Below are 12,228 nucleotides of genomic sequence, written 5' to 3'. Positions count from 1 at the left end.
AACGCAGAACAGGGTTAAGTTTTTAAGGACGGTTATACCGGAGGCACGTGATGGGTACATGCTTGTAAGAAGACATGCACAAACCATTTGGCCCCTGAGCATCTCAGGCTGGCCCCATTTACCTGATGGATGCAGACCGGATAATACATTCCCGTAGGCATCTGTGATAAATGTTCCCATTTCTAAAAAGTTGGGAAAAATACTCGGTGCGCTCGCAGGTTATCAAGACATACAAAATGTACATCACATTAAACAAGAATGACCCTCTTTACTTTCTGTTCGATTTGGTCGGGGTGGACATGTTGGGTGATTGTTTTTATGAACCCCAGTGGCCACACTTGATTTTGCGTAAATGCAAGCTTGATAGTGTTCGGTAACAGTCTTATCCTTTCCAGACACTCGTCTTTCAGTGCCTTCCAATGGGTGCATACCTATGTTCCCCAACCCTAACCCTAACCCAGAGGATTTTGGGGAACATCGGGATTTGGCGAACATTGTTTAGACCCCCTTCCAATCATATGTAGTGATCTATGAAGGTGACTCGGACTCGATCTTTGTGACTCGGACTCGTCCTTAATGACTCAGACTCAGAAGAGGTGAGTTTATGTGACTCGAAAACAAGTCTGCCTCATGCCCAGATTAAAAAAAAAGGAAAAGAAGTACTATTACAAACAGTAGTATCAGCTTTTTCAGAAACACCACTATGACCAGAAGATACAGTGAACTGTCGGAACAATGAAACATTGGGTTCGTCCTTTTTCAGTGGCGTGTATATTGATGAGCCGAACAATGAGTCATCTTCTCATCTTAACTAATATCCCCAGCCCAAGAAATCAGACCTTTAGTTCAGCACACACGCCCTACTAGGACGCAGAGGAGGGGTGCGCTGGACGGTGGGGGTGAAGGTTTCCCCCTTACCCCGTGTTAAACTGTTTCATCCATGTTTCATGCAGTACTTGCACAAAAAGAACATTAATTGCAAGAAAGCTAGCTCACGAAAAAAGGGCTCACTCGTGAATGTCGAGCCATTTCACGAACGAGATGTCAGCAATCATATTTCTTGGAGATATGTACAGGTAACCAGGTTTATTGAATTTGGATCCTTTGTTTCTTATAACCATGGAGTTATAACCAATTCGAAAAACCAAAGAAAAATCCTGAACGTCGTTTCCACATGACATAATCATTGCTGCCTTTGTACTGGGTAATGCTGCCTTTGTACCGGGTAACTGCCTATTCATTCTAAAAGGCCGAATATTGCGAAATTCGTGAAACGGGAAGTCCAAATAAAAATCCAACAACAAGCTTCCAAACTCCTTTCAGTAGGTATTCAACGATAAACTAAACACGACAACTAACTTTTTATCACTTTACGTGTAAGCCTGTCATGCGTTGCCGTCAGATTTACATGTGAATGGCGTGTTTGTTCGGTGTGGCCCATACACCAAAATGCAGAGCTCAACCGGTGGACAAACAACATGCAGTCGACATGCCCTTCACGCTTTTGTTGTATTTTTTATTTGAAGAAAGCATATAGTGATGTCGCAATACTCGATGTACTGATCGCGCTTTAAAGATGTATTTTTACGTGCTTTTCAACAAATTCAATTTTCTTCTCATGAAGAATCTTTTGTTGGGTTCACCCTGTAGACTGGTCTCCGATCCTCATATCACATGATAGGAGGTAGGAAATATTGGACAAGTACATCTATAAATCGGTGATTTCGCAACATTTGATGTACCGATCGTCCATGGGGAAGTTATACGGCTATTAGTAGACATATGACTCATTACTATATTATGGGTGCTTTTCTGAGGCACCTGAGTTAACTTATTTCTAAATTTTATTTGATTCAAAACAATCCGTTGGGTAAATAAACTTCAAATTGCACCTCTTCTTAGTCCAGAAAATGGTCGAGTAGAGGAACATTTTGAACATGTAAAATTTTAATTAACATTTAAAAAAAATTTTTTTTATTGTTTCGTGTGAAAGTATTTCATATCCTGTGATGTTTAACACTCGTGTAGACGTTGTTTGCAAATAAAAATGTGTCTTTTGTCGTTGCCACCGACAAGTCCAATTTGCACGAGCAGTAATGGGATTTCCAAACAGTAATCATAACACGAAAACTAAGGACATGTTGGTCAAGTGGATTATGGTTTAACGGTTCGACCGACTCAGTAATGCAAACAATTTTGTTATTCGAAATAATGTGTTGACTTCGTTGTGACCATCACAATCTTTTTGAGCCATGTACTTTCAAATTAGCCCACAGTTTTAATCAAGTCAATCTTATAGGCTAGGTCTAAGGTTACAGCTGAACATTGAATACCTGTGTTCATTTGCATAGCCGGTCACGTGGATTCGGGACTGGGTGACTTGAGATCGCGGAGTTTACCCAACGCTCAGTGGCGTAGCCACGGGGGGGGGGGGGGGGGACAGCCCCCCCCCCATCCCCATGAAACCTTGTCGCCCCCAGTCGCCCCCCCCCCCCTCCACTGAGATTTTGAGTTTCTAAAAAAATTATCATTGATCTACATGACGCCCCCCCCCCCATGAAATGTTCCAGCCCCCCAGCGTCCCCCACTGAAAAATTCCTGGCTACGCCACTGCCAACGCTCTACTGGCAATGCCATTGGGATGCAGACCTGTAAATCGAATCACATAGACCTCAGTGATAATTACGAGTACATGTATTTCCAATTTTTTTTTTAAATACTCGCAACTCTCCAAGGTGTTTGAGACACCCATCAAATTAAAGCTTATCTCATCATGTTTCGTGTTCTGTTCAATTTTGGGGTGGTTTTTGATGAATTTTGGGAGGAAATTTCATCCAAAAATGATCACTTCTAAAAGTAGTCCTATGGCCATCGCCATTTTGAAAAACGATGCCTGCGTTCCATTGCAAAATAGAGCAATTTTAGGGCCCAATTTTATCCGAATTTCACAGAAATACACGCTCGCACTCCTGTGCACGGCTAGGCTTCGAACCATGTTCTTCTTCTTCCTTTTTTTTTCTGTTTACAAACCTTCAAGTTTATGGTCCACAAAATGCACTAATAGCGAATAAATTGAGGGCATACAAATCGTGATTTGGCCACGTAGGCAATTCTGGGCCTATTTACAGGTCTGAGGTCTGCACCATTAGCCTTTTTGAGATACATGTATGGTGGACACAATATACGAGGGCGCTATTCGGATCGGGTAAGTCTTTGTGTTTACCAAATCCCAACAGCGACCTCGTCTTGTGTCCATCATAGTTATCTCGATAACGATGGTGCCCCGAGTTGGGCATTTGGTCAGTCTGAAATTGGCAACCCTCACTTCTTGGATTGGGTAGCCATGGAGGAATAAGAAGGAGGGGTATAGGTGGCCAGCGATAAAATGGATGCAGTACACCCATGGAGCATTTTCCGAGTGGGAATGGTGCATTAGTCTGGTTCCCAGACCAAAAGATTCTGACTATTCCTGATGAATCTTAGGTCAGGTAGCCTCCGGTGACACATTGTATTACAATTTACCTCACGTGACTAAAACGGGAGGAATTCCTCCTTTTTCCGAAAATGTCCGAAGTTTGCCATATCGATTTCGTCGACAATCGGATAGCGCCCGAGTATTTCCGAGTATAATATAGGTTTAATTAACTGCTAATTGCTTATTAAATTTGTTTTAAAATGATTTGATAATTAATATTCATTGGTTTCATTTAGAAAACTTGAAATTCAACTACGATTTTGGGCATCAAGTATACTCGGATCGTATGGTCTTCATTCAGCTCCGCCTGCTAACAGAGCTATTTGGGTACCTAATTTTGAACATTCCAGATCAACATTAGTCAATGTTATCTTACAGTAATATCAAACTGTATTATCATAATTGTATGATATTTCGAAGCAAGTGATTTATTGAAAAATTTGATCAGAACATTAAAAGCTATAAGTGATAAAGCGAAATCGGAAATGAAGCCGAGCTTTAGAAAAGGACCATCGATGTCGTCATGTTTATTTTTAGCCACGGAGGCTGCCTGACCTACAATTTGGACGTGAGCGTCGGGAATAATTGTCAGGTCTGGGAACCAGACTAATGGTGCATGCGTCACATTACGTTGTGTCAGTACGTCGATAGAGGGGGTACTTGAAGTCAAGGTAACTGGTAGGTCAGTCCTACTCGTGTCAAACGTGTACAATGGAATTATTCTATTTTGTAGGCAGTCAGCTGATCGCCGGCAATATTCTCCACATCCGTTTTTTTGCAAGACTTCTAATGTTGGTGGATTCATTTTTTTTACATGTCATGGGTCGGTTTTCACATAATAAATGACATAAATAACTACCGTGAGCATACTAACCTTCGTATTTACTTGAAGTACGCCCTCTGTTGATTACATCAAGGCTTCCTACTGATGTCACGACAGCTTGGGGTGCATTTAGTTAGTTAGCTAAACCTGTGGTGACCACCCCGCGCGAACTCTGACCTTTGTCAGCATTTCGTCATACTTTGACCTGTCAGCACTTTCGCGTGTCGCTGGTACCTGTACATAATACGCGTTTCACATAGACTTTTCGTTGGTTCACAAACACGTGCGAAGGACGTGCCCCTTTTTCGTTCTAACGTCTTAATAACGTCGCGTTCCTGTAAATTCGAAGTGCCAAGTTTTGCCAGTTTATCATCGTTATTCGTCAGCAATTCCAAGTTTTATACTAGTTAGTTAATTCTCGTCGTCTTCGTCCGTCCGTCGGTAACCTTGTGAACATTTGTAAATATATATTCGCGGGACCAGGATCGGTTTCGTCTCGCGGTAGTCGAGGCAAATTCTACCGCCAGCCACCGTGCGGGAGAACAGTTGGACAGTACCGCACACACACATCGGACATGTCGGAACAGAATTGGGTGAGTGACACTTGACTGTAACGAACTCGCATTCCCCAAAGTGGTGACCCAAAAACGTGCGATGGCTACCAAATCGGAGCCGCAAAACCCAGATTCTGGAGGGTCTTCTGGAGCATCACCAGTCAGTGCAGTAGCTTTGAAACTCCCACCGTATTGGCCCAACGACCCGGTGATATGGTTCGCACAAGTTGAGGCGCAGTTTCTTACCCGGGGCATCAAATCGGAGCTCACGAAATACTCGTACGTGATCGCATCTCTACAACCATCCATTGCGCAGGAAGTAAGGGACTTGTTAGTCAACCCACCGGCTGATAACCCATATTCCAAACTGAAGGAGGAGCTCATCAAACGCACTAGCGAGTCGGAGCGAAAGCGCCTCCAAAAACTGTTGACTACAGAAGAGCTTGGAGATAAGAAGCCCTCGCAGTTACTTCGCACCATGGAACAACTCCTCGGCAATAACACACTGGAGCCTGCAATCCTGAAGCAGTTGTTCATGCAACGCCTGCCAACAAACATCCAATTGATCTTGGCCTCGACAAGCGACGTCGACATCGCACAACTCGCTAAGCTCGCGGACAAAATCGTTGAAGTTTCCCCGTCACCAGCTCAGGCCTGTGCTGCCGTTCCAGCACCAGCACTTGTTGCTGCAGTCAAGCCATCTGCTGCATCGGAGATACAGTTGCTTCAAGCTCAAGTCGAAAAGCTCACGGCCCAGATGGAGTTGTTGGTGCGCCAGAACCAGTATCAACACGGTCGGTCGAGGAGCCGCAGTCGCGACCAAAGCCAGCACAGACGCGATCGCAGTTCTTCTGCGTCGGGGGACAACCCTACTGATTCCTGCTGGTACCATTGGAAATACGGGGACAAAGCTCGTAACTGCAAGGAACCATGCAACTACACACGCAACCACAGTTCCAACACGGCCCAGGGAAACCAGCAGGCCAGCGGATAGGGGCGACTTCATCCACTGGCACACCCAATCAATGTCGCCTTTTCCATGTATATGACAAAATCACAGGCTCCAAGTTCCTCGTGGACACCGGCGCTGAGGTCAGCATCCTCCCTCCAACGCCACGAGACAAGCAGTGCTGCAGGAGTGATTTTGTGCTCGAGGCAGTCAACAAGACACGGATTCACACATACGGTGAGCGTTCAATGACAATTGATTTGGGTCTTAGGCGTACATGCAGGTGGATTTTTACAGTTGCTGATGTACCAGTCGCAATTTTGGGAGCAGATTTCCTTCGCCATTTCGGGTTATTGGTTGACATGAAGGACAGAAAACTCATAGATTCCACCACTAGTCTTAGCATTCAAGGCATTGCAACAAGTACCAATGTTCTCAGCCCTGTTTTTGCTGGCCCATCCCCGAACACTCAATACACAGCCATTTTGGGTCAGTTCCCTGCCATTGCCAAACCTTGCTTTAAGGATGCAACACCCAAACATGATGTCACCCATCACATCACAACTAAAGGCCCTCCTGTATCCGCCAGGCCACGACGCCTTGCTCCGGACAAATTGAAAATCGCCAAGGCGGAGTTCGACCACATGCTACAATTGGGCATCATCCGTCCCTCCAATAGTAGTTGGTCATCGCCATTGCATATGGTGCCGAAAGGAACACAGGGTGATTGGAGACCATGCGGGGATTACCGCGCTCTGAACAATGCATCCGTCCCTGATCGCTATCCAATCCCACATGTACATGACATCACTTCGTCTTTGCATGGCCAGACTGTTTTCTCGAAGGTGGATTTAGTCCGAGCGTACCATCAAATCCCCGTGGAGCCGAGTGACATTCCGAAGACGGCCATCACCACTCCATTTGGCATGTTCGAATTCTTGCGCATGCCTTTTGGACTGCGAAACGCAGCCCAGACGTTTCAGCGTTTCATCGATAAAGTGTTACACGGGTTGGATTTCGTATACGCCTACATCGACGATTTACTCATCGCCAGCCATAGCGAAGAAGAGCACGAGTCGCATCTTCGAACGCTTTTCGAGCGGCTTGATCAGTACGGTGTTGTGGTGAATCCCGCCAAGTGCGAATTTGGTGTGCCGTCACTACACTTCCTAGGCCACCAGATCGACCAGGACGGTATTCGGCCACTGGACACAAAGGTTGACGCGATCAAACGGTTCCCAGTCCCCAATTCAACCAAGAAATTGCGCGAATTTCTTGGACTGGTCAACTTCTATCGCCGCTTCATCCCCCACTGTGCTGCCTTGGCACGACCTCTGACCGACCTCCTCGCTGGAAAACCCAAGAAGACAATCGAACTGACCAACACGGCAATCGATGCCTTCGAAGCAGTCAAGTCTGCTTTGATCAATGCAACTCGCTTGTCCCATCCTCGATCCGATGCTGAGTTAAGCCTGATGGTCGATGCCTCTGATTTCGCCGTTGGTGGAGTCCTGCAACAGCTGGAACATGACATCTGGCGTCCCATTGCTTTCTTCTCACGAAAGCTGCAACCTGCGGAGACCAAGTACAGCACGTTCGGCCGGGAGCTGTTAGCGGCTTACCTTGCCATCCGCCACTTCCGCCATGTTGTCGAGGGTCGCGCATTCTCCATCTTAACAGATCATAAGCCGCTGACACACGCACTCGCTGCAAGCTCGGATAGATACTCCCCCCGCGAGATCCGACAACTTGACTACGTGTCGCAGTACACAACTGACATCAGACATGTTCAGGGTAAACACAACGACGTCGCTGACGCGTTGTCACGCATTAGCCTGAACACATTCTCTGCCATGTCATCATCTACCATCGATTTCCAGGCCATGGCCGAGCATCAGCGCAATGATGAGGACTTACTCCAACACAAACAGCAGTCGGTTCTTCAGCTACAGGACATTCCGCTGGTTGCAAGCAAGAACACCCTAGCTTGTGACATGGCTACCGGCACCCCTCGACCCTTCGTCCCCAAGGTGATGCGAAGAGCAGTGTTCGACTCCTTGCATTCCCAGTCGCATCCCGGAATCAGAGCCACTCTCAAGCTAGTCAGCGCACGTTTTGTGTGGCCCAACATGAACCATGATGTTCGTTCGTGGGCTAAAACCTGCATCCGTTGTCAGAAATCCAAGGTGCACAAGCATACCATCACACCACTAGGAACCTTCATCACCCCTGATGCCCGTTTTGACCACGTGCATATTGACATTGTCGGCCCACTTCCACCGTCCAACGGTCAGTCATACCTACTCACGTGCATTGACCGTTTCACAAGGTGGCCGGAAGCCATTCCGATCCCAGACATAACTGCAGAAACTGTCGCCAGAGCGTTTGTGAGCAATTGGGTAACAAGATATGGCACACCATCGACAATCACCACCGACCGCGGCCGACAATTCGAATCAGCCCTGTTCAACGCCTTGACAACATTACTTGGAAGTCGACGCATCCGCACTACTTCGTACCATCCTATCGCAAACGGACTAGTGGAGCGCTTCCACAGACAGTTGAAAGCTTCACTCAAAGCACAAGACGAGCCCAACAGGTGGACGGAAACGCTCCCTCTTGTTCTGCTGGGGATCCGAACAGTCGTCAAACGGGACATTGGGTGTTCGACAGCGGAACTCGTCTTTGGAACTACATTGCGCCTCCCTGGACAGTTTGTCGCACCCGTCAATGATGCTGGATTAGACCCAGGAGATTATGTTCATCGCCTCAAACGCGTCATGCGTCAGATAGCGCCAGCACCTACACGACTGCACACCCGCACCACACAGCTTCACAAGGACTTGTTGTCTTGCACACACGTTTTCGTCCGATGTGATCATGTGCGCAAACCACTCGAACCTCCGTACAAGGGCCCATATCGTGTACTTGAGCGAGCAGACAAATACTATACACTGGACATCAACGGCAAGAGCGACACAGTGAGTTTGGATAGATTGAAAGTCGCGTATCTTGAGATGGATCCCTCAACTGCGTTGCCACAACCAACATCGCCAAAACCGCCAGTGCCAACTCCTCAAAACCCGCCGGTGGCACCTCCCCTGCCTGCTCCAGTTGATCAGGACAGTACCACGACCGAGCGAACAACACGCACCGGCCGTCGGGTTCACTGGCCCGCGCACCTCTCCCAGTTCGACTGTGGTTGAACGCTGTAAATATTGTATATATATGTGGTTTTTTTTCTTCGATCACTTCTTCCAGAAGCTCTCTGGAGGGGGCTGATGTGGTGACCACCCCGCGCGAACTCTGACCTTTGTCAGCATTTCGTCATACTTTGACCTGTCAGCACTTTCGCGTGTCGCTGGTACCTGTACATAATACGCGTTTCACATAGACTTTTCGTTGGTTCACAAACACGTGCGAAGGACGTGCCCCTTTTTCGTTCTAACGTCTTAATAACGTCGCGTTCCTGTAAATTCGAAGTGCCAAGTTTTGCCAGTTTATCATCGTTATTCGTCAGCAATTCCAAGTTTTATACTAGTTAGTTAATTCTCGTCGTCTTCGTCCGTCCGTCGGTAACCTTGTGAACATTTGTAAATATATATTCGCGGGACCAGGATCGGTTTCGTCTCGCGGTAGTCGAGGCAAATTCTACCGCCAGCCACCGTGCGGGAGAACAGTTGGACAGTACCGCACACACACATCGGACATGTCGGAACAGAATTGGGTGAGTGACACTTGACTGTAACGAACTCGCATTCCCCAAAAACCCAAGAAAATCATAATCTACCAGTCCACATCGTTAAACTGAGGATGTCAGTTTAATCAAGATGACTGTCTGAGATTAAAACAAGAACGATTTTCGTTCCACACATGCACGCATTGGGCATCAATAGGTTTTCCTGCTTGTGGCTGTCATCTAACATGATAATACAAGAGTTGTAATAAGTACAATGAACTCCTATGCAAACATACATTCTTTGCCAAGTTGCCCTTTCAGTCAAAATCAATCAAGTGACTGTTTTGTTTTCAACAGTTAAGAATTCCCAGCCTACATAGGCTATATAGCAGGATTGACTGACCGTGACTGTTTATGTAACTACACAGCTTGCTTTGACTGTGAGTGATTGATAAGCCAGCTGTGCTTACAACTTGCCTGCTTTGTCTGTTCATGGTCTGTTGACTGAATTTGACTAGTCACAGTGCTTGCTTGACATAATGATCTGACATTTTGGTACATGACTAGCCTGTGTTAAAAGTATAGCAGAAGAAGTGGATGAACATTTTGACTGTCTGTGACTGTTTAAATTAGTATATGGGAGGGTTAATGGCGGATCTAGGGGGGAAGTGAGTTCAACACCCCGCCCCCTCCCGTTCATCCGCTGACCAATGTTATACTACTAATGGGGCCACTAAATAGTAAAATGCTAAAGTGCATACCTTTATTCGCAAATTGAGATTAAAATAATGATCCAACAATATCTTTTTTTAAATACTGAATGCCCCACTGAAAGTTGCATTCTCAAACTATGCAATCTTCCTTTTTTTTCCTTTTCCAACAACCGTGTCGTATTGTGTTTGATTTTTCGTGCTTCATTCTCTGAATTTAGTTGAATGACGGTGCTCATGAGGATACATCTTTTGGCAAGATTTAACTTGATTCAGCACGTCAGAAAGTCTAGATTTCAGAATGTCTATGTTCTTTCGAGAAAGTCTGGGTAATTGTTTAGATTCCAACAAGTCGGAAGTCACAGCAAAATCCCACATTCTCTCCCAGATATTTCCCTCGCTTTGAAGTCTCTTCAAATTGTCCACAGTGCTGAGTCTGAATACACACAGGGATCGCAGCATCTCTGCGTGGAAGTGGCCGTATCTGTACAGGAGGCGGTAGCTGTGGATGAAACTCAGCTCGTTGTCAAGGAAATACAGCTGGCCCGTCACCATGGATTGCTCCAGGTTGTGAACGGGACTGTCCATGATGAAGCTGTTCCAGCGCTGGTTCACCAGCATGTTCACCATTCTGTCCATGTTCCCGGTCAGGTAGTCCAAGACGATCATGTCCGACCACTGGACGAGCTGGGAGATTTCCGAGGCGCTGCCCAGTCCGATGATATCCGGGGGATGCAGACGATTGTCGAGTTTCTGAAAGACCTTGGGCAAAAAGGCGGGAACGAGATTCGGAATCCATTGGCTGAAAATGACGCGGTGCCCGTCCAGCCAATTAGCGCCGGTCATATTCGTCCTCACGGCATCCCACTGGCTACCAGTGGCATTTATAACGCCGACTGTGGTTGGCGGAAGGTTTTGGATGTGTAGGATCTGTGACAGCGAGTAGGCGTAAATTTCACCCTGAATGAGATCGAGACTGTTCCGGTAGCGACAGCAGACTTGGCAGCCATTTTGAAAGGTTAATAACCGGTTCTGTGAATGACCGCATCCGGGAACCATTCTTATAACTGAGGTTTCTCTGGTCATTTTGGCTAATTCTGTGGCACTAATGTCTCTGTGTTCCCTTTGAATTGAATCCTCTGCCTTATTACTCCAGAATATCCCATGGATGTAACCTGGAACTAAAACACTGTCTTGAATTGCGTCCGGCAATTTTTCCTGCCGGAGAACAACACTTTGTTCCGAAGTCAAGACAGGAGTTACTCTGCTCAAAGGTGCATTTATTTTATGGCTATGATTTACCAAAACATTTAATTCCCGAAGTTTCTTAGAGAAGGACAAAGTGCCATTTGTGACACCTGCTCGTGGTTTTGTGCTCCCAAGACTGGATCCTCCCTTCGAATTTTTCTCCAAGTTGATGGCAGAATACTTTCTCCGAGATGTAGGCAAATACCCATGAAATGGATACACCGTGTTCGCCACAAAGCAAGCTGCCAGAATTCCCATTATCAAAAGAAATCTTGCGAGACAAGACGCCGCTACCCTGCAGAAATGTCTTCTAAGCAAAGAGGGGCGCATTGTGTCAAGCTATAGTTATAAGACTTCTTATCAATTATTTTGGGATCACAGTTGGCCTGGAGTAATGAAACACATTAATTCGGTTGCATATTTACCAAAGATGCCAAAATGTGTTTATCATTATGCATAATGTTTCTTGAGTTACACAGTGCGTTGTGATTCTTCATGAGGACTTTCGGGAAGTTACGCTTCACCAGAAACGATGTCAGGTGATTCATCCAACTTCCTAATTTGTAGAGAGCTTTCTTAAGTCCTTCCACCACAAGGGTCGGTAATCATTTCTAGTTTTGAAAGTATACTACTGCGGCTTGAAAGGGACACTTCTAGTCGTGTACTTATTCTTAACTATGACGTGTTTTTTTTATATTGTTGAGGTAACAATTGCAGTTGCCTTCTTTGATATATTCGTATTGATAGTATTCATCAAAGAAACTTACAGGTTGATGGTCCTGCCACGTTA

The 12,228-nt window shown here is 46.1% G+C and overlaps 2 protein-coding genes across 2 annotated transcripts; one reads left to right on the top strand and one right to left on the bottom strand.

Annotated features, from left to right (window-relative positions):
* The first annotated feature begins 4,952 nt into the window (after positions 1-4,952).
* LOC119742714 lies at positions 4,953-5,846 on the top strand. The gene has a single exon (XM_038218881.1). It carries the CDS (start codon positions 4,953-4,955, stop codon positions 5,844-5,846), a length of 894 nt encoding a protein of 297 aa, XP_038074809.1.
* Positions 5,847-10,221: 4,375 nt separating this feature from the next.
* LOC119742712 (extracellular serine/threonine protein kinase four-jointed-like) lies at positions 10,222-11,696 on the bottom strand. Its single transcript, XM_038218880.1, has one exon. The coding sequence runs from the start codon at positions 11,694-11,696 to the stop codon at positions 10,395-10,397; it is 1,302 nt and encodes a 433-aa protein (XP_038074808.1). The 3' UTR covers positions 10,222-10,394.
* Positions 11,697-12,228: the final 532 nt, after the last annotated feature.

Source organism: Patiria miniata, unplaced genomic scaffold (assembly GCF_015706575.1).
Source record: "Patiria miniata isolate m_02_andy unplaced genomic scaffold, ASM1570657v1 HiC_scaffold_6, whole genome shotgun sequence".
Lineage (NCBI taxonomy): Eukaryota > Metazoa > Echinodermata > Asteroidea > Valvatida > Asterinidae > Patiria > Patiria miniata.
The sequence above is the reverse complement of the archived record's forward strand: the minus strand, read 5'-3'. Positions and strand labels throughout refer to the sequence as shown.

Bases quoted from the DNA above. Each gene is read 5' to 3' on its own strand.
- LOC119742712 (XM_038218880.1), bottom strand. From the start codon at position 11,696: ATGGGAATTCTGGCAGCTTGCTTTGTGGCGAACACGGTGTATCCATTT.
- LOC119742714 (XM_038218881.1), top strand. From the start codon at position 4,953: ATGGCTACCAAATCGGAGCCGCAAAACCCAGATTCTGGAGGGTCTTCT.